Source organism: Pipistrellus kuhlii, unplaced genomic scaffold (genome assembly GCF_014108245.1).
Source record: "Pipistrellus kuhlii isolate mPipKuh1 unplaced genomic scaffold, mPipKuh1.p scaffold_m20_p_6, whole genome shotgun sequence".
Lineage (NCBI taxonomy): Eukaryota > Metazoa > Chordata > Mammalia > Chiroptera > Vespertilionidae > Pipistrellus > Pipistrellus kuhlii.
Genome location: NW_023425562.1, coordinates 57,045,222 through 57,070,568, shown reverse-complemented (window position 1 = coordinate 57,070,568; position 25,347 = coordinate 57,045,222). Strand labels below are relative to the sequence as shown.

The following is a 25,347-nucleotide window of genomic DNA, read 5'->3' as shown; positions in this document are numbered from 1 at the left end:
CAAACTCCTGATTTCCCTCCTCCCAAACCTGCTTCCCCTGAAATCTCCTTCTCAGTAAACAAAAGTTCTTTCTAAGTTTACACATCAGAAACCTTGGGGACATCACTGACTTCTCTTTGTAACTGTCTCTCCTTCCATAACACTGCTTGTGAAATACATCCCGAATCTAACCACTTCTTACAACCTCTTCTTATAACATCCTTGGTCTTAGCCTCCATCATCTCCCACTGGGAGAACTGAAATGGCTTCCTAACGCACCTATCTCCCTGCTTCCTCCCTCGCTTCCTCCAGGTCATCTTCAACACGGGAGCCACAGTGACCTCGCTGAAACAGAAACCAGGTCATATCATTCTTCCCCAGATCCCCCAGCGGCTTCCACATCGTTCAGAATAAACGCCCAAGTCCTTACAAGAGCCTACATGCATGGCCCACACTCAGCCTACAAGGCCCTGCATGATCTTGCCTTCCTCCTGCCCCGCCATTAACCCTCTGGCTTCACCTCCTCCAGTCACCTGGGCCATCTTGCTGTTCCTTAAACACACCAGGTACCCTCCCTCCAGGACCATTCCCCCCCCCCAGGTTCAGACGTGGCTCATTCCCTTACTTCCTTTAGGTCTTGGCTCAAATGTCATCTTTTCAGTGAAGCCTTCCTTCCATCATCTAAAACTGCAGCACTCCCATCCTGGGCGTGCGCTGACCTCTCCCGATGGCTCCCTTTTTCTCCTTAGCTGTTATCGCCACCTAACATGCTATCTGTTTTATCCACTCGGCTCATGTCTGTCTCACCTATTAGATCATAAGCCCATGAACACAAAGCTTTTTGTCTATTTTCATCACTGCTTAATCCACGGCGTATTAGAAGATGCCCTGGCACAAGGAGACGTTAAAACATTGTTTGTTGCCCAGCTGGTGTGGCTTGGTGACTGAGCGTCAACCTATGAACCAGGAAGCCAGGGTTTGATTCCCAGTCTGGGCACATGCCTGGGTTGTAGGCTCGATCCCCAGTAGGGGGAGTGCAGGAGGGTAACCGATTAATGATTCGCTCTCATCATTGATGTTTCTATCTCTCTCTCTCCCCCTCTTCCTTCCTCTCTGAAATCAATAAAAATATATTTAAAAAAATTATTTGCTGAATGAATAAACAACGTACATAATTGGCAAGAGTGTGGAGAACAGGCATTCTCAAAATTGTTGGTATGAATGCCAATCGGTATAATCTCTACAGAGGTAAACAGGCAATAACTATCAAAATCATAAATGCACCTATCTTTGGACCCAGCAATTCTACTTTTCATAATATCTTTCGTAAAATTCATACATGTGCAAAAATGACACAGAGTAATTCACTGCAGCATATTTTATCCCTGAAAAAGAATGAAAACAGCCAAAATGTAGAGCTATAAAACCATTTAAAGGAATGTCAGTTTATCCATGCAGTGGGATACTTTACAGTAGCACAAACAGAGTAAAGAAACTTCTCGTGTTGTGAGATAAGCTTCCCGATAGATAAAAAGCTACCTGTGCCCACTTTTTAGAAAGGTGCTGAAAGTACATTTAAAATGCCCCCTTTTATAAAAATAAAGGGAAAGGTGCAAAATAACGTATATCTGTGCTTTCTTGTGTATGCACAGACTATTTCAGGAAGGATACACCAGACGCTGCTAACAGTGATTGCTTATTTGAAGGGTGAAGGATGGATCAGAGGCAGAGGTAGGAGACTTTGCTGTAAATCCTTTTCAATTTAAAAATCTGTACTTTGTGAATGTTTTATCTGTTACAAAGTTTTTTTTTTTAATATATTTTTATTGAGTTCAGACAGGAATGGAGAGGGAAAGATAGAAACATCAATGATGAGAGAGAATCATTGATCGGCTGTCTCCTGCATGCCCCCCACTGGAGATCAAGCCTTCAACCCAGGCACATGCCCTGACCGGGAATGGAACCCAGGACCTTCAGTCCCCAGGCCGACGCTCTATCCACTGAGCCAAACTGGTTAGGGCTGGAATGACTTTTAAGGTATAAAAGGTGGGGCCAAATTAACAAAATAACTACAAAATAACTTTATAGTTATTCATATGGAAAATAATACAAGAATAAACTCTGTGTCTCACGTACTCACAACTGCAAACCTAATTTTGCCCCTGTAGTATGTATGTTACAGTTCTTTTTAAAAAGGCAAAATATAAAAGTGTGTGTAGCATGGTATACCTAGCAGTGGGGCAGACGACTTACTTTTTGTTATTTACTCTTTTGTAATACCTTTTGAATTTTTTACCTTATATATATATTTCCTATTCAAAAATTAATTTTTAAAAATTATGGTGGGAAAATAATTTAAAAAAATTTTTTTTAATATTTTTTATTGATTTCAGAGAGTAAGGAAGAGGAAGAGAGAGAGAAACATCAATGATGAGAGAGAATCATGGATCGGCTGCCTCCTGCAAGTCCCCCACTGGGGATTGAGCCCACAGCCCGGCCATGTGCCCTTGAGCGGAATTGAACCTGGGACCTTTCAGCTTGCAGGCCAACATTCTATCCACTGAGCCAAACTGGCTAGGGTGAGAATAAATGTTTACATGCATCACCTTGGCAATCCTTGAAACTTGTCAAGTATTTCTCCAGTTTTCAAATGAAGGGACATTCAGAGAAGTCAGAGGTGGCATCTGGACTGGATCCAGCAGTGTCTTCATTCTCCCAGCCTCTCTCTGCTGCAAGTTCACATCCCACTCCCCGCCCCCATCCCTTCCCCTCCTCAGGCCCCCTCAGGGAGCACAGCTCCTAAGCCCAGCCCCAGAAAGTTTGCCACCAAGGCTTCCTTCAGGGGCCACGGCTGGTGGCTCCCTGGTGTCTGACTTTTTTTTCTGCTGGGAGCCACCAACATGGAGGTGAAAGAGGGGGTGGGCAGCTCCATCCCTCCCTGGAGCCGCCACCACTCTGTGCCTGAGCCCAGGCTGCCAGGCCTCGCAGCTCCCAGGCCTCCCCTCGCTGTACCTGTCAATAATGACGGGGTCTGAGGGTGTCTCATTCCGGTTGCCACAGCTCTTCCGGTCACAGCACCGGCTGATGGGAAGATGAAGGAGGGAAGGAGAAAGGGAGTGAAGGAGAGGGAGATTGTGTGTGTGTGTGTGTGTGTGTGTGTGTGTGTGTGTGTCTGGGTATGGAATCCTAGGGCCAGAGGGACTCACTCCCAGGGACCTGGGGGCGAAAGGCAGTGAGGGTCCAGCCCAGGGGATAAGGTTGGCAGTGAACCTTGTCCCTAAGACAGCGTTTTTCAACCGCTGTTCCGCGGCACACTAGTTGTTGCCTGGTGTGCCGTAGGTGCAGACAAGACAAGAATTTTATAATTTTATAATTTTTCACTATTTTGTTTACTTAATATTTCATAATAAAGTAATTATAAAATACTTTCTTTGTGTTTATTTGATTCCTATTCAAGAGAATTACTTTATATATAGTCAATATAGGCACAGAGTTAAATTTTTTAACATTTTCTAATGGTGGTGTGCCTCGTGATTTTTTTCATGAAACAAGTGTGCCTTTGCCCAAAAAAGGTTGAAAAACACTGCCCTAAGGTACGCTGCGGCTGGAGGATCGGGAAAGGGCAGGCGGCTGGCCGCCCACAGGGCCTCTCACTCTCTCTTTATTCACAGAGACAGCTCAGATGGTAAGCATGCAGCTCAGGAGTCCTCACAGGGTGAACCTGCCCATCTAACAGCCCCCGACAAACACCACGTAGTGCCCAGCGCCCCAGAAGCCTCATGGGCCCCTCCTTGTCACGTCACTACACTTCCCAGAGGCAGCCTTCATCCCAACCAGATTTTTTAAAATCTATTTTTTTCTAACTAAAATTTCTTATCCAACCAGATTTTTGCACATTGCATTCTCTTCCATGTAGGAGGAACTGGACGCTGTCTGACTGGCATCTCCTGGGGAGATCTTGCCTAGAAACGCCACGTCTTGTGGTGATGGGGAAGGGGAGCCAATAGCTGTGTGCCCCCCTCTTCCCCTGCCCCCTCCCAGGAAGTGCCCCGGGGTCAAGTAGGAGGCAGCAAAGTTTCCTCTCTCCTGCTCTGAAGGGAATCCAGGAGGCCCAGGCCCTGCCCCCACATCCCCAGAGAGCCCTCCCCTGAGCGTTATTAGTGAAGCTTCCCAGCAGTGGCTGAGCTTCTCTTACAAAAACACTTGGCGGAGCCACATAAACAGGCCAGGTTAATGGGGCCTCAAGGACCCTCTCTTAGCTAGCACTGTGCCCAGGGGCCTCCCTCTTTCCTCACCACCACCCCCACCCCCGCCCCAGGCTTTCCCAGGGAGCAGCAAGGAGGGCGGTGGTGGCAGTGGCAGTGGCAGTGGGCAGGGTCTGGGGGAGGGGGGGGGAATCCTTGACAAAATCTCAGCCAACGTCAAGGTGCCAGGGAGCCAGCCCTCCTCACCTGCACATGATCTCGTGGGTGAGCAGCACGCGGCACATCTCCGGGTTCTTGTCCTGCCCCTCGTAGATGATGGCCTGGGGGCGGGAGGAAGGGCACAGGCTCAAGTGGCTGCAGGCTGCTCTGAGGTCCCAGTGCAGGCGGACATGGGCCCTGCCCCCTGGGAACACCCTTCCCTCCAAGTCACTGGGGTGTGTGTGTGTGTGTGTGTGTGTGTGTGTGTGTGTGCTAGGAGTGAGAGCAGGAACCCGGAGCCTGGCACCCCAAACCAGGATTACCACCAGGACAGACAGCAGTGGCACGAACTCTAAAGATTCTGTCTGTCCACTGGCAGCTCTTTCCAGGTCCAGCTCTGCTTGGGACCAAGGATCAAGGTCAGGAGGGGACGGGGGGGGGGGGGGGGGGGAGAAGGGGGAGAGAGGGGGGGAGGAGAGACACTCTTATCCCCACGCTCCTCATGGCCCTTGTGCACCTCCCCTTCTGCTCACAAACATTGTCCTCTAGGCCCGTGGTTGGCAAACTGCGGCTCGAGAGCCAATGCGGCTCTTTGGCCCCTGGAGTGTGGCTCTTCCACAAAATACCACGGCCTGGGCGAGTCTATTTTGAAGAAGTGACGTCAGAAGAAGTTTAAGTTTAAAAAATGTGGCTCTCAAAAGAAATTTCAATCGTTGTACTGTTGATATTTGGCTCTGTTGACTAATGAGTTTGCCACTGCTCTAGGCCACATGTGTCAAACACAAGGCCCGCGGGCCAAATCCGTCCCGCCAGGCCTTGCAATGTGGCCCGCACCGCGCTGTCATCACTGCACTCCGCTGCGTTTCCATCACAATGACAGTTTATGACTGTTCAGTAAACCATTCGGCCCGCGATTTAGGCTGGATTTTAGATTTTGGCCCCTTCTCTGATTGAGTTCGACACCCCTACTCTAGGCTATCCCAGCTGGTTAATCAGACTCCCTCTCTCCATTCTTATCACCTCCCCAGCCCAGGCTAGGGTCTCCCCCTTGGACTTTGGGTCAGTTTCCTCACTCACCTCCCCCCCCACCTTCCACCCTCTGCCCTGAAGCAAGGAGTAACCTTCCTAAACTGCATAACCCCTTTATAACCCCTGAGCCGCCCAGCCACCTCCCACTTGTGGGGTCCTTCTTTCTCTGGACTCCCCTCAACCACTTCCACGCTTATCCCCACACAATCCCTTTTTGTCACTGCCTGCCTGGTCTGCCTCCCCCATGACGGCAACCACAGAGTTTCTATCAAGAAACCGTTTCTCCCTCTGTCCTGGGATTAGACAGAAACTGCTGGAAAGCCCAAGTGGCATTCCAGGCCACTGATGGGCCCATTTGAGCTCAGCTCCCGGTTCACGTGCAGTCGCCCCTTCTCTGCAAGAGGCTTGCAGCTCTGCATTAGCAAGAGCCCATCAGGGCTCATTCGGGCGTCAGTCTTCCTGAGCTCCTGAGGAGCTTGGCCCCTGAGCCTCCTTCCTGCGACCTTCCACGTCAGCAAGTGCTGAGGGTCTGCCGTAGAAGGTCTGGGCCCCACCTCATCCCCTTTCCTGGACCAATGCACCCCCTTCCCCCCCTCAGGCTGCAGTGAGTGCTGGCTGCCATGTGTTTTCTCTTGAGGCTGGCTCTCACACATAGGCGCTGCCTTGCCTGAAAATGTCTGGAAGGTTACAAGCTCCCCTTGGGAGTGCTCCCCAGCCAATTACTGACTCATACAGGGTACAGAGTCCTGGCTTCCTTGCCTCAGAGGGGACAACGCTGTTGTCATTCCTTCTCCAGGGCTCCCTGTGGAGCAGGCTGAGGTTGGACTGCAGCTGAGACCCCCTCCATGCTGAGTTTCCCCTGCCCTGCTCCGCTTCCCTCCCTCTCTTCTCCTGAGAGCCCTGTCTGCCTCCCCAATAAACCCTGTATGGCTGAATCCCTCTGTCTAGGCTGGGCTTCCAGGGAACATGACTAGGATGAGGTCTTTGTACAGATGTTGCCGTTTTTCTAGGCTAGAGGGCAAGGACCACACAGGCTGGGGCAATAACTGAGGGAGCCAGGCCATGGGGGACGTGGAGGCAGGGATGAGGATGCTCAGGCACACCACCAGAGATGGGGGTCCGAGGAGGCCAGAGCACCCCTGGGCTGGCTCACCTGCTTGGACATGGAGTCGATGAGACGCACATAGAGGTCCTGCTCCGTCCGAAGTCCTGAGGGTGGAAAGGTGGAGAGGGCTTGCTGTGTGGGGAGCATCTGTGGCCTCGGATGACTGGAGCACACTCCACACTCTCCCCACCTGGAGGCAGGGGCCTCCTCAGCCCTGCAATGGGGTATCTGGTGTCGCCGTGGGGCTCCACTCACCATTGTTATACACCAGCCGGAGGCGGTAATGGATCCCGTTGTTCGTCTTTTCAGCCCCAGGTTCCTACAGGGCCAAGATGGGGAGGATGCTCCCAGGGATTCCCCCACCCAGCCCTCCTCTCTACAGCCACCCTCTTCCCCTCCCTCCCACCCACTCACACCACCTCCCTTCTCAACTTCTCCACCGGCTATCCGTGCACCTGCCCTGTGGGAGGGGATCCCTGAAGCCCCGCTGCCCCCTCCCCCTCCCCCACCGTGCTCCGTCCCCGCCCAGCCCACGAGCCTCTCACTCGGTCCTTCTCCACGAAGTCGATGAAGGCCGTGCGCTCCACCTCCACGGGCTGCCCCTGCCGGTCGTACATGGCCAGCACGAAGTGGAAGAAGTTGGATTTCCTGAGGTTGGAGGGAGGCTGCTTCTCAAAATGTGCTCGTGCCAGGCCCACGCCACTGCGGGGAAAGAGGAGCGGGAAACCACCGGAAGTGCTCTCAGAGAGGACCCCATTGAAATCACCGGAAGTGCTCTCAGAGAGCAGGACCCCATGGAAACCACCGCAAGTGCTCCCAGAGAGGACCCCATCTGAACCACCGGAAGTGCTCTCAGAGAGCAGGACCCGATCGCCTCTGGCCAGATGGTGGGGCTGGCCAGGATTTGGCTCTGACCCTGGGCAAGGAATAAATTGGATGGGCCCGTTGCACGCTTGCCAGCTCAGGCAGGGGCCTCTCAGCCCCGCCGTCACTCAGCCTGCTCTCCAGGGAACAGGCAGTGGCAGCAAAGGTGTCCCAGCCAGGCTCCCTCCCAGGCTTCTCCTGGGGCCACACGTTTTGAAATGCTGATCTCCAAAACCAAACGCATGAACAACCCATGTTACCGTCCAGAGGCTCCTGTGACAGCCCTTTAGGGCACTCAGGAGCAGTTAGCAGGTTCTGGAAGAAATACCCCATGTAACCCAGCCCATGGCTGTGTCCAGGAGCCTGAGCATTGCCTGGGAGGTGAAGATATCCATTGGACCCTCATAGACATCAAACTGGCTCAGGGCCATTCGTCTGCCCGGCCTGCATCTGGGCTTTGGCTGAAGGCAGGGGGCGACTCTGTGGGTGTGGGGGCACCTGCCTCCATGGTTTGGGACAGTGGTCGGCAAACTCCAGCTCTAGAGCCACATGCGGCTCTTTGGCCCCTTGAGTGTGGCTCTTCCACAAAATACCACGGCCTGGGCGAGTCTATTTTGAAGAAGTGGCATTACAAGAAGTTTAAGTTTAAAACATTTGGCTCTCAAAAGAAACTTCAATCGTCGTACTGTTGATATTTGGCTCTGTGGACTAATGAGTTTGCCGACCACTGCTTCGGGAAAGACAGGGTCTTTTGGTCTGGCCTTGTCAAGGGCTTTCTCCTGGGTCACCAGGAACTATTTTCAGAAGCAAGGTCATGTGAGAGCAAGAGGAGAAGGACCCTCTTCACCAAATATTTCCTGAACTCCAATGATGTACCAAGCACTGAACACATGGCACTGAGTGGGGCGGGAGTTAAATGCCTGGAAGGGGAGGGAAGACAGAGAGCTGTAACCCAAGACAAAGTGGTAGGTGCCCTGCAAAGATGTTACTATATTAAGAAGTATAGAAGCAAAGGTGGGGGGGAGGGGAAATGAATTCTTTCTGGGAGAGATGAGGGAACGATTTATGGAGATGGTGGCCTTTAGCTGGTCCTTGAGGGATGAGTAAGAGTTAACATGTCTTCTCCTCACGGACCCACAAAAGAGCAGACCAGACAGCATAAGAAATGGCAGTAGGTGCGAGTGTTAGTGTCACTGGACTGCAGACTTCAAAAAGTGAAGTGAGGAGACAAAGGGCTATATTGAAAGTGCGAGACTATGCAGGGACACAAAAAACAGTTTAGACTTCCTTTTCCGGGTCAAGGTCCTCCAAAGTATATCCCTTAGATTTCTTGTAGCTCCAGATCCCTCCTTCACAAAAGGGTGCTATGGCCACAATTGCTGGGAAACGGGGCTCCAGAGCATACATTTGTGAATGGGGAGGCCTGGGTCCCGCTCCAGGAATGGACCCCACTTGGCCTGGCGCAAGCTGATGCTCCCGGTGTGTGGTAGCCAGCCTCGAAGGTGGTTTCCCAGAATCCTCGCCTCCTGGTATTCATGCCCTGTGTAGTCCCCCTCACACACTGTGTCAGGATTGGTCTGTGTGGCTGATACACTATAGCACTAGTGATAGCATATGAGCTCCAATGTTGGATCATAAGAGACACTGTGGCTTCTACCTTGTTCTAGCTGGCTGACATGTTGCGAGGACATTCAAGCAGCCCTATGGAGGGTCCATGTGGAGAAGACCCGAGACCTCCTGGCGACAGCCAGCACTAACTTGAGTGACACCTTGGAAAGAGATCCACCGGCCCCACTCAAGCCTTCAGATAACGGCAGCCCAGGCTGTCACCTTGACTGCAGCCTCATAAGAAACCCTGAGCTATGGCTTATCTATAATAATAAAAGCATAATATGCTAATTAGACCGGTTGTCCTTCCTGATGACCTTCCAGACGAACCCAGGGCTATGAGGGAAGCCTGGGTCCCTGGTGCCAGAGGGAAGCGGTGCTGGCGGCCGGGGGAAGGAAAGTCTCCTCTTGCACGAATTTCGTGCATCAGGCTTCCAGTAGTTAATAATACCGTGTGGTAATAGATGTTAACTAGACTTATTGTGGTGATCATTTTGAAATAAATAAATACAAATATGGAATCATTATGTTGTACACCTGAAACTAATGCAATTTCCTGTGTCTATTATATCTCAATTTAAAAAATAACTTACTTGCATATACCAAAAAGGAACCCTGAGCCAGAACCACCCACCTATGCTGTTCCCCGATGCCTGACTCTCTCAGAAACTGTGTGAGATAATAAATTTGTTGTCTTTTGTTGCTGGGTTTTGGAGCAATTATTTATTTATTTATTTATTTTAATGTGGCAGAAGATAACTGAGACACCATGCTTACTCTACTATGGAGCACTTCTGTTGAGGGATGTGGTATGGGAAACATGACTGGAGGCCACCGGAAGAGTCTGAAGCCAGGCAGGGCTGAGAAGATGCTGCAGGCGGGTGGGCAGTGTGGTGGGAAGGGGGAGGCTGCGGCAGGGGTAGAGGAGGATGGGGCGGTGGAGCTACCTTGAAAGCCATTTAGACCACAGTCCCACTACGGACATGCTAGCGCCTGCCATATTCATCACGGCTTAGGATTTTCCTTCATATAATTTAAGGGGACTCTTCCCCCTCCCCACATGGGAGTCTGTGCTGTGAGATTCTCTCCCCTGCCCCTCGTGGGAGTATGTACTTGTTCTTCAATAAATTTCCATCTTTGCTATAAAAACAAAACAAAAAAGACAAAATAAACGTATTCTTCTTCCTGGGAAGCCATAATATCTGAGATGTCATGGGCTTGAGAGTTGAGAGGCTTGTTGTGTATTTACTCCCAGAGCACAGTAAATACATAAACAATAAAATGCAAATTGTTCCTCCTCTCAAAGCCTGCTTGAGCGCCCCAGTGGTCCATGGGACATGTTGGTTCCAGAGGCAGAAGTGATGGGTCTGGTTTGTCCAGAACAAGATGAGGAGGAGGAGGGGGACTACCCACAGCTTTTCCACACCAAGGGTTTTTCTACACAAATTCCTTTCTCTAAGGACATCCTTCTCCCTTAATCCCTCGTCTCTCCTCTTCCCTCTCCCCACCCCCACCTCCACCCCCTCAGGCTACAGTCCTTTGAAGTCCTGGCCTTGACCCTCCAAATTCCCTCAAGAGGGCTTTGATCACAGCAGGTCCCTGATTACTGTTGATGAATATGTTAATGAGGCAGCAACCCTGACTCCTCCCTCCAGTCTCAGGACCACTTTGCGGGGGGAGAAAAGCTCCCAGGAACAGGTTCCAGGACCACCTGCGATGAGAAAAGGCCAGAAGGGGATGGGCTTGCGGAATCATCCCAGATCGCTCTGTCCTTTATTGTCATCTAGCCCAGGAAAGACACTGGAAAGCTTTCAGACAGCAGGGAGTGAAGATACAGAGAAAAGCAAAAAAGGTCTTAAGAGAGGAAGGGTGGATGCAGGGCAATAACACAATCTCCCAGACCAGTGGTCAACAAACTCATTAGTCAACAAAGCCAAATATCAACAGTACAATGATTGTGAGCCAAATTTTTTTAAATGTAAACTTCTTCTAATGCTACTTCTTTAAAATAGACTCGCCCAGGCCATGGTATTTTGTGGAAGAGCCACACTCAAGGGGCCAAAGAGCCGCAGTTTGCCGACCATGGCCCTAGACCACTCAACACACCCTTTCTCCACAGATACCCTTGTACTCCCCAGGCCAAGAGAAAACCAATGATGCTGGTCTCTCCCATCCATCCCTCTTGGCAGATATCAGGCAGTCCTGGGTTCTGCCTACCGGCCGGCTCCTGCCAGCCTCCTAAGAACCAGACCTGGGAAATCTGACCTAAGCCCCAAGCCAAGCTCCCTTCACAGGGCCCACCCTCCCCACAGGAGGGGATTCTTTTTTTCTTTTTTTTTTTTTATTGATTTTTTACAGAGAGGAAGGGAGAGAGATAGAGAGCTAGAAACATCGATGAGAGAGAGTCATCGATCAGCTGCCTCTTGCACACCCCCTACCGGGGATATGCCCGCAACCAATGTACATACCCTTGACCAAAATCGAACCTGGGACCTTTCAGTCCAGCAGACCGACACTCTACCACTGAGCCAAACTGGTTTTGGCAAGGAGGGGATTCTTGTAGAGGTCAGGTACCCTAGCCTGGGGTCTGTGACACTGGTGCTGCCAGGTGGGGAGTGTGGAGGGGCTTCCCTGTCTCATAGGCTCAGTCCCACTTCCCCTGAGACAGCCCAGCATTCTCCTCTCTTCCCCGCCTTGGTTAGTGGGTCTGAGGCACAATCCTCCTGGGCTAACCCACCCATGCAAAACAATGGGGCCCAGGTGTTAGTGCAGAGCTGTGAGACAGGATCCCTATCCTTAACACAACAACGTGACAGCCACAGCCCCTGCAGGCCAGGAGACTGCAGATTGGGCACACCCAGGCCTGCTCCTGGTCTGTGACTGTCTCCAGTTTACCCAGTTCAAACCCAGCCCGATAGGTGAGAAGATCAAGGTGAGGTAGAAAAGGTTCTGCTTAAAGACATTCTAACGTTCCTGTGAACTAAGAGACAGAGAATGACAAAGGACTAGCACATCAGTGAGGGCATCAGAGGCTGGTCCAGAGTAGGCCTCTCTTCTCCTAGTCCCCCCCAGGCACCTCCACTCCCACCCCCAGCATGCAGCAGGCGACCGACCAACACACCCAAATGGAACTGTAAGCCCCAAAGGAGAGGGTGGAGAGAGGCAAGGAGAGAATGTTGCTTTTCTCCCCTCGGGAATAGCTGAAGCTCTTGTAATGAGAAAACAAACCACAATTAAAGACCAGAAAGAAACTCAGAAGAGAGCCAGGGATGTGGAGAGGTCTGAGAACCCTGGCCGGGGCATAGGTGTGTGGGATACAGGTGGGAGGTGGGACCACTCACTGCTCTCACTAGCTTAGAAGCAGACAGATGTAGAGGAAGGCCAGCACCTCTGATCCTGGGGTCTCCACAGTGGGGCTGCCCAAGTTCAAAGTGTGGGGAGAAACGGAGAGAATGTTTATCGATAGGACCCCTTTGCCTAAAAGAAGGGAGACTGGAATAGAGCCTCTGGCGAATGGAGAGGCAAGTGTTTTATTTGGGTTTCCCCCGAAGCAGAACCCTCAAATGCAAAGCTTATGTGGGAGAGGAGTCGGGAAACATGGATGGAGATGGGGAGTGAGAGAGAAAAGGAGAGGTGGTTTATAAAGGGTGCATTAGCGAAAAGTTACTACTGTGGGCAACCACACTGGAGCCCTGGAAACAGTCAAGAGCACGTGCTTTGGAGTCACTGCGCAGAAGGCTGGAAGGACCGGGGTATTTGTCCACCGGCTCCAGCCAGCCATTGGCTGAGGGCTTCTGAAATACTTTGCAGGTTCTTCTGGCCTGAAGTGCAAGTGGGCAGAGCAGGCCCTGGGAGCCTAAGTGTTAGGAATCAGATGCTGGCAGGGGGCATGGGAGGAGTGCCATCTAGCAGGGTGCAAACGGAAGCCATGGAAGCCATAGAAGCCGGCAGGCACGAGCACTGCCTCACCCGGCACCTTTGGGGTTGGGGCCTCTCATTCAGAAACAGCTCATTCCCTTAGCCTCATCAGAGCACAGAGCCTGCAACACAAGTGGCCTTTCCAGGTAAATGTAGATGAGTGATAAAAACAGCCACATTAACTACCTTTTATTAACACTCCAAAACGAATGATACTTTCTTAAAAATACTGTTTTCAACAAAATGTTCAAAACGCTTTCCTACCAACTCCGGGAGCCGAGGTGGTGGGCCATTTGCCCCTGAACCAAAGAACCAGGCTATGGGAGGAGAAAATAGTCACTCTCATACTTCCACCGGGGCCCACTCACGCCCTTCCCATCTTCTGTTCTGGAATAGCCCCAAAGTTAAAGGTAACTGTGACAAAAAGCAAAAAAAAAAAAAAAAAAAAAAAGCTGTGGTTTGCACAGCTAGTTATTTTTTTAAAAATATATTTTATTGATTTTTTACAGAGAGGAAGGGAGAGAGATAGAGTTAGAAACATCGATGTGAGAGAAACATTGATCAGCTGCCTCCTGCACACTCCCCACTGGGGATGTGCCCATAACCAAGGTACATGCCCATGACTGGAATCAAACCCGGGACCCTACAGTCCGCAGGCTGACACTCTATCCACTGAGCCAAACCGGTTTCGGCTGCACAGCTAGTTTTTGTTGGGAGGACACTGGCATTTGTAGCGAACATGGTGTGTGCATAGGCTTCCTGAGCACTGTGCTGGGAGTCCAAGTTCAAGGACAGCCTGGCCTTCACAGTCTGGGCCTGTGCTCCCGAGTACAGAGGGGTGATATGGGGACATGCTAGGGGCTGCCAAGTTGTCTGGCTGCTATTGCTAGGGCCACCCAGTGGTCCCAGGGCCACCCCGCGGTGCCTGGAGGTGCTCCTTCGTGAGGCTGAGCAGGGTGCCCCAGAGTCCTTCTCACAGAAGCTGCTGGGCTTTGCCATGACTGGGTAATCAGACACCTCCCTCACCTTCTCTGCTCTGTTCTCAGGCCACCAGTGGTTCCTCACATCCTTGACTACATGGTTATTATAAACAGCAGCAATTTAAAACAAGTAACTCAAGCCACAGAGGACCAGTGGCTGAGGCTGGAGCTTTGGCTTCCCCCCAGGGGCACCCTCAGGCTGCTTCCTGCTCCTGCTCAGCACCAAACCCTCCCTTACCCTCCTCGGCAGCCCAGGGTTCTGACAGTGCTTTGGCTTGGGCCCGATCCCTCTCGGAGTATGGGATGCTGGGGAAGGTGGGGACAAGCCCTGAGGTCATCAGAAATGAGAGGCTGTTTTTTGACCACCCTCCCCCTGAAGGTGGAAGGAGCAAAAGATGTATATCTAACTACATCTAAACCCTCGTCTCAGATTTCCCTAAAGTCTCTGCTAAATACTGCTCGTCTCAGCCGGGTCGGGTGCGGCCAGGCCCGGAGCAGCAGCAACCAAGTCCAGAGCAACTAGGTCGGGAGCGGCAGTGACCAGACCTGGAGCAGCTGGTTGTGGAACGAACCAGAGCAACAGAGGCCAGGCCCGGAGCAGCCAGGCCCGGAACAGCTCGCTCCTCGCCTGCCCCTGCCCCACGGCTGCCTCTCAGACATGGCTGGAAACTTTTGTGGGAACTTGAGGGTCTGCTGAATCAAGTGATGAAGGCTTAGATCTGGATGTGTTGAGTTAGTATAGGGCTGGGGTGTTGATCTGTGAGTGCCTTGGGTGGGGCCTGGATGAGGCTGGTTGACCTATTTGGAAATGTCTTTTGTGTGAAGTGTATTATTGGGCATGTGGAGGTATTATTGATATGAGAAAATGCTAAGTAATTGATTTACTATCTGAAAAGGGATTTACTATCCGGGGAAAGGGAGGGAGGAAGAGTCTGAACATAAACTGTGCACCTTTGGATGAGGACAATGGGGGATGGGGAGGGGGCGGAGGGTGGGGTGGGAACCTGGTGGAGGGGGGAAGAAATGAGGAACCTTTGTAATAATATGAACAATAAAGATTGATTTAAAAAAAATAAAAAATAAAATAAAAAAATAAAAAAATAAAAAATAAATAAATACTGCTCGTCCTTTCCCTACCCTGGCATGGTTCCCTAAGTGAACCCCCCCCCCCCCTTTCCTCTGCATCTTCACTTCCTCCAAGCATCCCACTGGCCCCTGGGACTGCAGGTAACCATCAAGCTGGGCCTGGTATTCCTGGCCCGAGCCAAGATCTACTGGCCTAGTCCTGTCCACCCCGACATGCCCAGAGCCTGGCTGTGCCACGGACCAGGGAAGATAAAAGCAGAAGCTCGCTGGTGTGCACCCACCTCGATCACGCGAGCAGAGGCGGACCTAGCGGCTAGAGGCAGCTGTTCGGAAGCCATGTCCACAGATGCCTGCAGGAAGGAGAGGTGGCTCGGGGCTGCTTCGTATCCCCTGCCCCCACTGCCCCCGCAGCGGCTCTGATCACCTGCCCCAGCAAACTGCCTCAGCCACCGAGGTCCCTACACACGGAGGGAAAAGACTGGCCACCTGCTTCTCTCTGCCCACTCCCTCACCGCCCACCCACAGGCCTGTCTGCCAGGTCCCAGGCTGATGAGCAGCTATTAATTATTAAAGCAAACAAAAGCATTTCCTAGCAGGGAGGCTGGCCCGCAGCTGCTTACAGGAAAGGCGGCCCCAGCTGGCTTGCCTCTCAGGACCCTGCAAGTGCGATGGGACCAGCTGGAGGGGAGGCTGGCTTGGGTCCTGCGTGGGTCCCGGGCTGGGAATCACATCGAAAGGCAGGACAGTGGCCTCCGTGCCAAGCTCTCTAACAAGAGGATGTGGGTGTGAAGGGGAGCCAGGGAAGCTGGGATATGAGTCTCAGAGCCAAAGTCCTGTTGGCCCAGAGAGGGGACGGTCATAGCAACGGCCAGGGTCCTGTGCAGAGCTCTCCACCTGGAAGACCCTGCCAGGCTCTGCACCAGACTTCCCTGTGCTCCACTGTCGTCTCCAGTGTGAGGGTACGCAGCCCCTTCCCCCCATCCCTCTTTTATATATATTTCTCTATTGATTTCAGAGAGGAAGGGAGGAGAGACATCAATGATGAGAATCACTGATCAGCTGCCTCCTGCACCCCCCCCTCCACTGGGGATCGAGCCCGCAACCCAGGCATATGCCCTTGACCGGAATCGAACCTGGGATCCTTCAGTCCCCAGGCTGATGCTCTATCCACTGAGCCAAGCCGGCTAGGGCTCTCCCCCATCCCTCTTAAAAATAAATAAATAAATAAATAAATAAATAAATAAATGCTGAAACCGGTTTGGCTCAGTGGATAGAGCGTCCGTCTGCAGACTGAAAGGTCCCAGGTTCGATTCCAGTCAAGGGCATGTACGTTGGTTAAAAAAAATATTTTATTGATTTTTTTACAGAGAGGAAGGGAGAGGGATAGAGAGCTAGAAACATTGATGAGAGAGAAACATCAATCAGCTGCCTCCTGCACACCCCCTACTGGGGATGTGCCCGCAACCAAGGTACATGCCCTTGACCGGAATCGAACCTGGGACCCTTCAGTCCACAGGCCGACGCTCTATCCACTGAGCCAAACTGGTTAGGGCCCATCCCTCTTTTGTTGAGAACTTCCTTCCTGTTGCAGAACCTCCCTACTGTCCTTAGGCTCTGGGGCTTCTCCGTCTCTAGCTCCTGTAAACCTTGGCTTTGCAGAGCTGGGGAGCAGCAGCTGCCCCAGTACCTGGCTCCTGGGGTCAGGTAGATCATGGCGACCACCAGAGTGGAGAGGGGAGCCCAACAGAAAGAGGTTTGGGAATCTTCCAACACGCACTCCTGTCTCCTTCACCAGATGCTCATTGCCCCCTGCTGACTGCTCGTGCTTGTCCTCGTGCTGTGGACAGAAGACCAACAAGCCACCCTCCTTGCTCTGAAGGGACAGGCTAGCAGCTCAGGGAGAGTCAGGGCACAGCTGACTCTGGCCTTAGGCAGCACCGAAAACCAGCCCCTTGGGTTGGGTGGGAGGGCGCAGAGAGAGAAGGTACTGGGTAAGACTGTTCGGCGGGCATGTGGGTGCTAGGAACAGGGGAACTGTTTCAAGAGACATTGCTGAGTGAAAAGTATCCTACAAAGGCTGCAAGGAAATTTGGGATCAGACTGTGACTGGCCTTGAATGCTGACTATCCGGGAGGAAGAGGGAGTCACTGAAGTTTTTAACGAAGAGGGACGCGAGCAGAGAAAAGTGCTTTGGAAATATTGCTTTGGTCCCCAGTGCATGGCAGATGGTTTGGGGGAGGGCTGAGAGGCTGAGGTTGGACAATAGGAAACCAGGGTAGGTTAACCACCAGCCGGAGAGGAGAGTGGCGGAGGGCATGTCATCATTAAAAGAGGTCTGTAGGCACTGAGATCAGGAGTAGGACACAAGAGAGAACTTCCAGCAGCCCTGACAACCAGGTGACTATGGGGCAAAGGAGAGCATCAAAGACAGGTAAGCAGCCTTGGGGGCAGTTTCTCCGAGGTGAGAGGGAGAGGAACCAGGCAGAGGTTGAAGAGGGAGGTGGGGACAGGAAAGGAAGTTTTGTTGTTGCTGTTTTAAGATGAGCAGGAGTCCAGCTGGGGATTGAGATGCCAACAGGAGAGAGGCTGGGCTGCTTGGGGGAGAACAAGGAGAATGGATTGGCCTGCTCTCCCGGAAGGAGGTGACCCAGAGTCACTCAAATGTGGAGGAGGGGCCTCTCAGGCTGTGTCCTAAGACAAGTCTCTGGGATTGGAGACGTGCAGCCCAGGCCTGAAGAAATGCCCCTTTCAAATGGGGGAAGCCCTCTGAGCCCAGCCGTGCGGCCCTGGGGACTCACATTTGATCCCAAGCACCAGTCAAGACCCCATGTGAAGACAACACGTCTGGTGGCCGAATCCCCTGGCAGAGCCCCGCCCCACACGTTCTGCACCTACCGAAGCTATAGGGCCATTTGCCTCCTTCACCTCTGCTTCCCCCTCATCCAACCTGCCGCCTGGGACTGGGGCACAGGGGAGGGTCCGAGAGAAGGAGGAACCTGAAACCCCTGCGACCCCATTGCAGCTCCCGTATCCACGGTTATAAGGAGCTTTCACCACACTGCCCGGGGGGGAGAGGAACACCGGGCGATGTTACTAGTAAGAAATGGATTATGTCAAAATAAAACACAGACCAGAACCAACAGAAAAACAACAGGACACAAAATTCTATGCATAGCACGGGGGTAAAAAAAAAATGTAATGAGAAGAAAGATGGGAGGAAAGTGTTGACAGTAGTTGTATTAGAGAGGTGGGGTTTTGTTCCTTATTTTCCAATTTTTATCATGAGTGAATTAATGCAGAGGCAAGACCTTCCTCTTCTTGAAGAGATGAACTCCAGAGAACACCCCCCCACCCCACTCCCTCCTGACGGTCATAAAAGGATGAGCAGAACCACTGGTTCAGTTTGAGCATGAAACAAGGGGGGCTAGGGGAAAGGCTGGGGCTGGACTCCGAGTGGTGTCCCCTGGACAGGACAGGAGATGTGACTGTATGGCCTGGGCACCAGGCCATCCCCTATGACAATCCCTTCAGGCTGCTGTACAGGCAGCTGCTCAGGACTCTGGGAACCCGGCTTTCACATGCCCCAGCTGTTTGCAGAGGCCACACCTCTCCATGCTACCCTCCCTCAACCCCCCCTCTCCATTTCGCCCTCCCCCATGCTCACAACTAGAGATACAAATAGCTGGGGGCCCTAGTGTCGTAGGGGCAGGTCAACACATCTTTAAACTTCCTTCCCAAATCCAGGCGTCCACCCCCCACCCAGCCTCCCTGCCCAGGAGCCAGAGGAGATGGGTGTGGGTGCGGGCTTCCCAGGGACACCCAGCCTCCCGCAGGACCCACCAGAAAAACACCTCGAGAAGAGAAGAGGTGGGACCTGAGCGGCCGTGCCCCATTCCCAGCCCCAGTCACTCCAGCTAGCAAAGCGGGACGCCCGCCTCATCTTTTCTCATTCTTCAGCCCCCGGCCGCTTCTCCAGCCCAGCGCACCCATCCTCCAGTTGAGGGTCGTGGGAAAGCAGAGAGGGGGCTGGGTTTGAACCCCGGAATGGGACCTGGAGAGGCCCTGGGACTGCCCGGGAAGCTGTGGGGCTTGGCTCAGGACGGCGGGCAGGCGGGATGCCTTTTCCTTAGAGCCAGGGGGGGGGCCGGGCTCACCTGCAATAGAAGTCAGAGCCGGGACAGCCTGCATAGGAGGCAGAAGCCCCGCCCCGGCCCGCCCGCCCCGCATCCTCAGGAGACAGCCCTGACGCTCGGGCAGGGTGGGCGGGAGAGCTTGCCGGGACAGTTCAGAGTTGGGGCTCCCCGTACCCCCGCGCCTGAGCGAAGGCGGCGCGGAGCCGTCCAACCCCAAAGCGCTGCTGGGTCGCTTCGGAGCGCTTACCTCTGCGCCGCGGTGCCGGCGTCCAGGATGCCCGCGCCCTGCATCCAGGAGCGCACGGAGCCCAGGCCCGCAGGCAGCAGCGGCTCTTCCTTCAGGTGCAGCCCGCCGCGGGGCAGAGCGTCCTGCGCGGGGAACATGAGGGCGCGCAGTGGGTGGGCGCCCTCTCCCCCCCAGCACCGGGGATCCGCTCCCCCGGAAGCTGCGGGCGTCCCAGCTCCCGGGGATCCGACGGCACCGACGCCTCCAAGCGGGCAGCGCAGCGCGCAGTCCCGGCGGCTCGGTGCGCGCTAGCCTCTGGGGCGCTCCCTCGGAGAAAGCGGGTCCGCGAGCGCCAGCGCCGTCCCCACCCCTCCCCGGGCGCGGGGCGGGGAGACGGAGGGATTCCCCCGCGGCCTGAGCGCCGGCGGGCGGACCGTGAGCGCGGCGGGGAGGGCGGGAGCGCAGCCTGCACCGGGTCCGCGCGGAGGCGCCCCAGAGGCGCGCTCTGGCGGCTGCCCAGGGCCGCGGTCGTCGGAGGCGGGGGGGCCCTGGGCGCCCTAGCAGCTGCCTCCGGCGAGGAGGGGGCGCGGGGCTGCCCGCCCTTTTCCCCTCGCCGCCCCCACCTCCCGCCCGCCCGCCCGCGGCGCCGGCGCGGGGCGCTGATTACCATCCGGGAGGCGGAGGCTGCGGGCGCGGAGCTCGGCGGCGACGGCGGCGGCGGCGGCGGCGGCAGCAGGGGAGGCAGGAGCAGCAGCAGCCGCGCGTCCCGGGGAAAGGCTGGGGCAGCGCCGGGCCAGCAGACGCCGCCGCCGCCGCCGGCGCCCCGCTTGCCCCGGCGCCCCGGCCCAGCCGCAGCCCCGGGCGGCAGCACCTGGAGCAGCAGCAGCAGCAGCCCGGCCGGCTCCCCCCGGGGCCCGGTCCCCGCGCCGCCCCGCCGCGGCCGCCGCCGCCCGCCGCTCCCCAGGGCCTGGCCGCGGGCCCGGGCCATTCCGCCGCCGCCGCCGCTCCCGGGGGAGCGGAGCCGGAGGGAGGGAGCGCGAGGGAGGAGGGATGGCGGGAGCAGGCGGGCCCAGGGGACGAGGGGCCGGGGGAGCGGGGGCGGGGCGGCGCGGCCGGCCGAGGGGCGGCCGGGGACGTGACATCATCGGGGGAGGAGCGGCCGGGCCCGGGCCGCCGCGGCGGGGCGGACCCTGGAGAGGCAGTCTCCGGGCTGGGGGCTGGGGGCTGCGGCCTGGCCGAGGCGGCGGGGGGGACCGGAGGGACCAGCGGGGCCGGGAGGCCCGGGCATGAGCAGACGGGGCTGTGCGGCGGGGGAGCTGGCCACGCTGCGCTCAGAAACCACCGCCGCCTCAGGGTCGCCCCAGGACGGCCCCCGGCTGCTCAGACTCCTCGGCCTCCCTGAAGTCCCGCCGCCCTGGTCCTGCACTTGCTGCTCATGGTGACGCCTCGGAGCTTGTACTCTGGATGGTCGTGGCTCCAGGCTGTCCTCAGGGCATTTCCTCTGATGAACCTGACCTCGGCTTACCCTCAGCCCAGGACTCAAACCTCTGTCTTTTAGACTGGATCCAGGGGCGCTGAGCAGAGGCCCTGCACCCCCACCCCCAATCCCTGTCATCCCTAGTCCTTGTTGTCTAAATTTAAAGCATTTCCTTCCCCCAACTTGTGCCTTTCCAAGACCTCTTGCTTTTTTCTTCTTTCTTTTTTTCTTTTTTTATCGCAAGTTGGAGACGTAGGGCTTGGAGTTGGGACTCAGAGTCAGCTCACCTCGTCTTTCTCTTCAGCCAGAGAGTCTTCCCTCTCAGATTTCATTCTTTTTATTAGTTCCTGGCACAGACATCATCTTACCCAGGACCCCGGGGGCAGAGCCATTTCTGCCCCTGTCTCCAGTTCTGTCCCGGTGTGTCTTGCCAGGCTTTGCACAAACCCAGAATGAGTTCCCTGCAGAACAGCGTGGGGGTGGCCTGCCCTGCCCGCTGTCTCACTCTGACACCCCCAGAATACCACTTTCCTGTCCCAACTGACTCCCACCCTCTTTCTGAGGGGCCTCCATGTGTGTAGTTGGTGTCTGCCCCACAGGGACCCAGATGAAGGACCCCAGGACCATCCCACTGCTGGGCCTCCCACCACCCCAGTGGTTCCCCTACCTCCTGTCCTTTTACCATCCTTCCCTTTCCCTGTCCCCCTCTCCATCACCTGCAGGGCCTGTCTCCCTCCCAGACTAATCAAGGGCTCAGTTTTTACCACAGGTGAGATTATCAAAGGGAGGTCTCTCCTTAAGGTGAACTCTTATGCCAATCTCTCCCCCTCCTTACCCGGCTCTCTAAATCCTTGCTCCTCCCAGTGTGGTCCCTGGACCAGCAGCATTCGCATTACATGGGAGCTAGTTAGAAATGTAGAATCGCAGGCCCTGCCCAGGCCTGCTGAATCAGAACTGCCTTTTAACAAGATCCCGGGAGACTTGTAGACACGTTGCATTTGAGCAGCATTGCTCTAGAAACCACCCACAGCTGTTGCATACACGCTCCACTTCAAACCTGCCTCTGGCTTTCACATTTCCAGCAGACACCCTACCTCTTACTCAACGGAGAGGAGGTAGGAATCTTGAAGGATCCTGCTGTCTCTCAGGGGTGCATCTTTTTCAACCTTTCTCAGTTTTTCCATCCATTCTCTCCTCTCCTTGTACCTCAGAGAAGCAAGCACCAGGGACCTCTCTGCTCCGTCTCATCTTTTGCATCTCCTGATGTTGCCCCATATGATCTGCTTGGGTTTTGATCCTCCTTCTTTCCTCTGCTCAGGACTGCTCACTCTTAAAAGAATCTTCCCCTGGTCCTGCCTCTTCTTCCAACTGTGCCTCTCCTATTTCTGAGAAAGTCCCCAAAACAACGCCTTCCTTGTCAGTCTGGCCCTGCTTGCCCTTCTCTGGCCTCAGGCCTCTGAACCCCTACAGCGTTGGGCTCTCCACTCCCCCCCCCCCCCTCATCCCTGCACTGCCCCTCCCTGTCTTCTCTTAACCCTCTGAGTGCTTCAGCCCCTCTGTGCCTTGCTCTAGTCTCTTTCTCAGAGAGCGCATGCTCTTCCACAGTCTCAGAGGCCATCCGTGGGGAAAAGGTCTAGTGTGGGCCTCCATCTTGCTTCTGTCAGTCCTGGACATCAGCTGGTGAGGACAGGGTTGGGGAGGAGGGGAGCAACGGCCTTCATGGAGGGTCCCTGTCATGATAGCTCTGCCCATGGGCCGGGCCTGCTTCCTCTCCACATGCTCAGGCCACATTGCCCATGACACCTCCTCCCTATACCCAGCAAGCCTGGGGCCAGGCATTCATTTCTGATATTTTCATCACCCTACCCACAGACATCTCTCTATCAGATCTTTTTTTAAAAGTATATTTTTATTGATTTTTTTTCACAGAGGAGAAGGGAGAGGGATAGAGAGCTAGAAACATCAATGAGAGAGAATCATCGATCAGCTGCCTCCTGCACATCCCCCACCGGGGATGTGCCCGCAACCAAGGTACATGCCCTTGACCGGAATCGAACCTGGGGCCCCTCAGTCTGCAGACCGACGTTCTATCCACTGAACCAAACCGGTTTCAGCATCTATCAGATCTTAAGGATTCTCCCTCCATGTCCATCTCCTACCCGAGGGCCCACAGTGCATGTCTTTAACAATTAAAAGTATTTGTCCTCCCCTGCTCTGCACCCTGACTTGGAGGAGAAATTTACCCCAATCTGATGACAACCTCCTTAGCTCTCTGCCTGCCCCCAATTGTCTATCTCACAACCACCCTCCATTCTCCTGCCACAATTTTTTTTAAAAAGCCTGCCATCACTGGCTTAGGAACTTCCAAAATGTTCTCACGACTCCCCAAGGAGACATTTATGGACTCAGTTTAGGGACACTCTGGGCCCTTTGCCGCCTGGTCCCAGTGTCTCTTGCCAGCCTGCCTTCCTTCCATCCCCTTGCTGTGTGCGTCTCTTACGTGCCTGACACAGAAGCCACACAGTTTCTCAAACACAGTCCCACACTCAGCTCCGCCCCTTCACGCTGGCATCCCCTCTGCCTGCAGTGCCCTCACTTTTGCAACCTTTCCCCTCTGGGAGGCGACAGGGTCCACCTGCCTTTTCATCATGGCTGCAGATCTTCATGGTTCTAGAAAGACTCTCCAAGGTACATTTGGGAGGTAATAACACTCAGGATTAACCTGGGGCAGAAAGGGAGGTCAGTCAGCCCAGAAAAGTGGTGCTGAGCTAAGGCCAATCTGGACGGGCTCCTGACTTACCTGGATTTCTATTCTGTTCTAACCATGTGGATTAGCAAGAAACCAGCCAGGATGGCATTTGAGGCTTCTCAGGGCCTGCAGCCCCGGAGAAGGGCTTAGAACCACTGAACCCAACGATAAGGCCTGTGGGTGATGAGGTGCCAGCTGGGCTCGGCAGGTGGAAGGCCAGGGAGCAAATTGTGGGGCAGCCTCTAAGGTCAAAGGTAATCATCTTTTCTTTAGATTCAGCAAATCTGTTTCTCGGACCTCTATGTGTGTTTTTATTTTGCATTACTTATCTCAGTTCCTTTGGCAAATTTCTCCTCGTAAACTGAGGCAGCTTCTCCACGAAGAAGGGATTTTGGGCCCTAGCCAGTTTGGCTCAGTGGATAGAGCATCAGCCTGTGGACTGAAGGGTCCTGGGTTTGATTCCAGTCAAGGGCACATACCTGGATTGCAGGCTTAATCTCCAGTAGGGGGGTGTGCAGGAGGCAGCCAATCAATGATTCTCTCTCATTGATGTTTCTCTCTCTCCCCGTCTCCCTCTAAAAGCAATAAAAAATATATATATATATTAAAAACAAAAAATGTGTTCTTTAAAAAAAAGAAAGAAAGAAGGGATTTGGGGACCTGTTGTAGTTGTGGTTACAGAGAGCTGGTGTGTGTGTGTGTGTGTGTGTGTGTGTGTGAGAGAGAGAGAGACAGGTGGAGGAGGCTGGGTCCAAGCCCACAGAGAGTGCCTGTCCTCTCTGGCCCAGGCAGAGGCTCCCCCCAGACCACCAGCCCAGAGCTCTGACCTCCTCTTTCCCTTCATGGACGTTCATGCTCACAACCACGGGAAAGGCTCTTGTCATGTGCCCAGTGCTAGAGAATAAGCAAAGACTAAACCACAGGTTCTGCCCATAGGGACACCACAATGTGGTGGTGGTGGTGGGGTGGGGGGAGGACTTACTATAACACTCAGGCTCACTCTAGAGCAGTGGTTCTCATCCTTTCTAATGCCTCGACCCTTTAGTACAGCTCCTCATGTGGTGACCCCCAACCATAAAATTACTTTTGTTACTACTTCATCACTGTAATTTTTCTACTGTTATGAATCATAATGTTAATATCTGTGTTTTCTGATGGTCTTAGGCGACCCTGCTAGCGGTTCTCAACAGGCAAGCATGGGACCAGTGCAGGAGGACCTGGGCCTGAGGAGGGGCAAAAGGGGGTCTTGGGCAGAAGGACAAGCATATGTAAGGCCAGAACAGTTCAATGGGTGGGTTTGGGGTCCTTGCTTCAGAGTGGAAGCTTTTAGTGCCTGGGGCATCATGCTTGTGCCGAGGATGCCACATTGAGGAGCTTAGAATTTCCCCTGTCGGCCTGGCTTCAAAACAGTATCTTAAAATTTGACAGAACTCATCCATTCTTCTCTCTCTCTCTCTCTCTCTCTCTCTCTCTCTCTCTCTCTCTCTCTCTCTCTCTCTCTCTCTCTCTCTCTCTCTCTTTTTTTTTTCCCAAAAGGGGTGCAGCACAATAGAAAACAAATCCGAAGCGGTGCATTTGGCAGAAGTTGGTCCATAGCGCCCCCTAGAGGTTCCATAGTGTCAGGCCAGCACTTAGATCCACTTGACGCCAAGATCATTAAAATATAGGAAGGGTAAAAAAAAAAAAAAAAATGAATAAATAAAACTTGCATCAAATATGGCTGTCCAATAGAAATGACGAGGGCCATCCCAGAGGATTCCTCGTGGGTATGCCCAGTTCAGCCTTCCTCC

General features: G+C 53.9%; 1 protein-coding gene across 6 annotated transcripts in view; it reads right to left on the bottom strand.

The window, feature by feature from the left end:
- EBF4 (EBF family member 4) overlaps positions 1-20,360 on the bottom strand; it is a 53,424-nt gene extending 33,064 nt beyond the window's left edge. For 2 of the 6 annotated variants that reach the window (XM_036418990.2, XM_036418992.2), the window contains exons 1-6: positions 19,353-19,489; positions 7,062-7,218; positions 6,772-6,835; positions 6,565-6,620; positions 4,431-4,504; positions 2,992-3,060 (exon numbers count right to left, since the gene is read on the bottom strand). In XM_036418990.2, the coding sequence (XP_036274883.1) occupies positions 2,992-3,060; positions 4,431-4,504; positions 6,565-6,620; positions 6,772-6,835; positions 7,062-7,218; positions 19,353-19,489 (557 nt within the window). Of the gene's footprint in view, positions 1-2,991; positions 3,061-4,430; positions 4,505-6,564; positions 6,621-6,771; positions 6,836-7,061; positions 7,219-19,352; positions 19,490-19,998 lie in introns of those variants that run through there. The other 4 variants (XR_006740287.1, XM_045574483.1, XM_036418991.2 and 1 more) reach the window with 4 other exon arrangements.
- Positions 20,361-25,347: the final 4,987 nt, after the last annotated feature.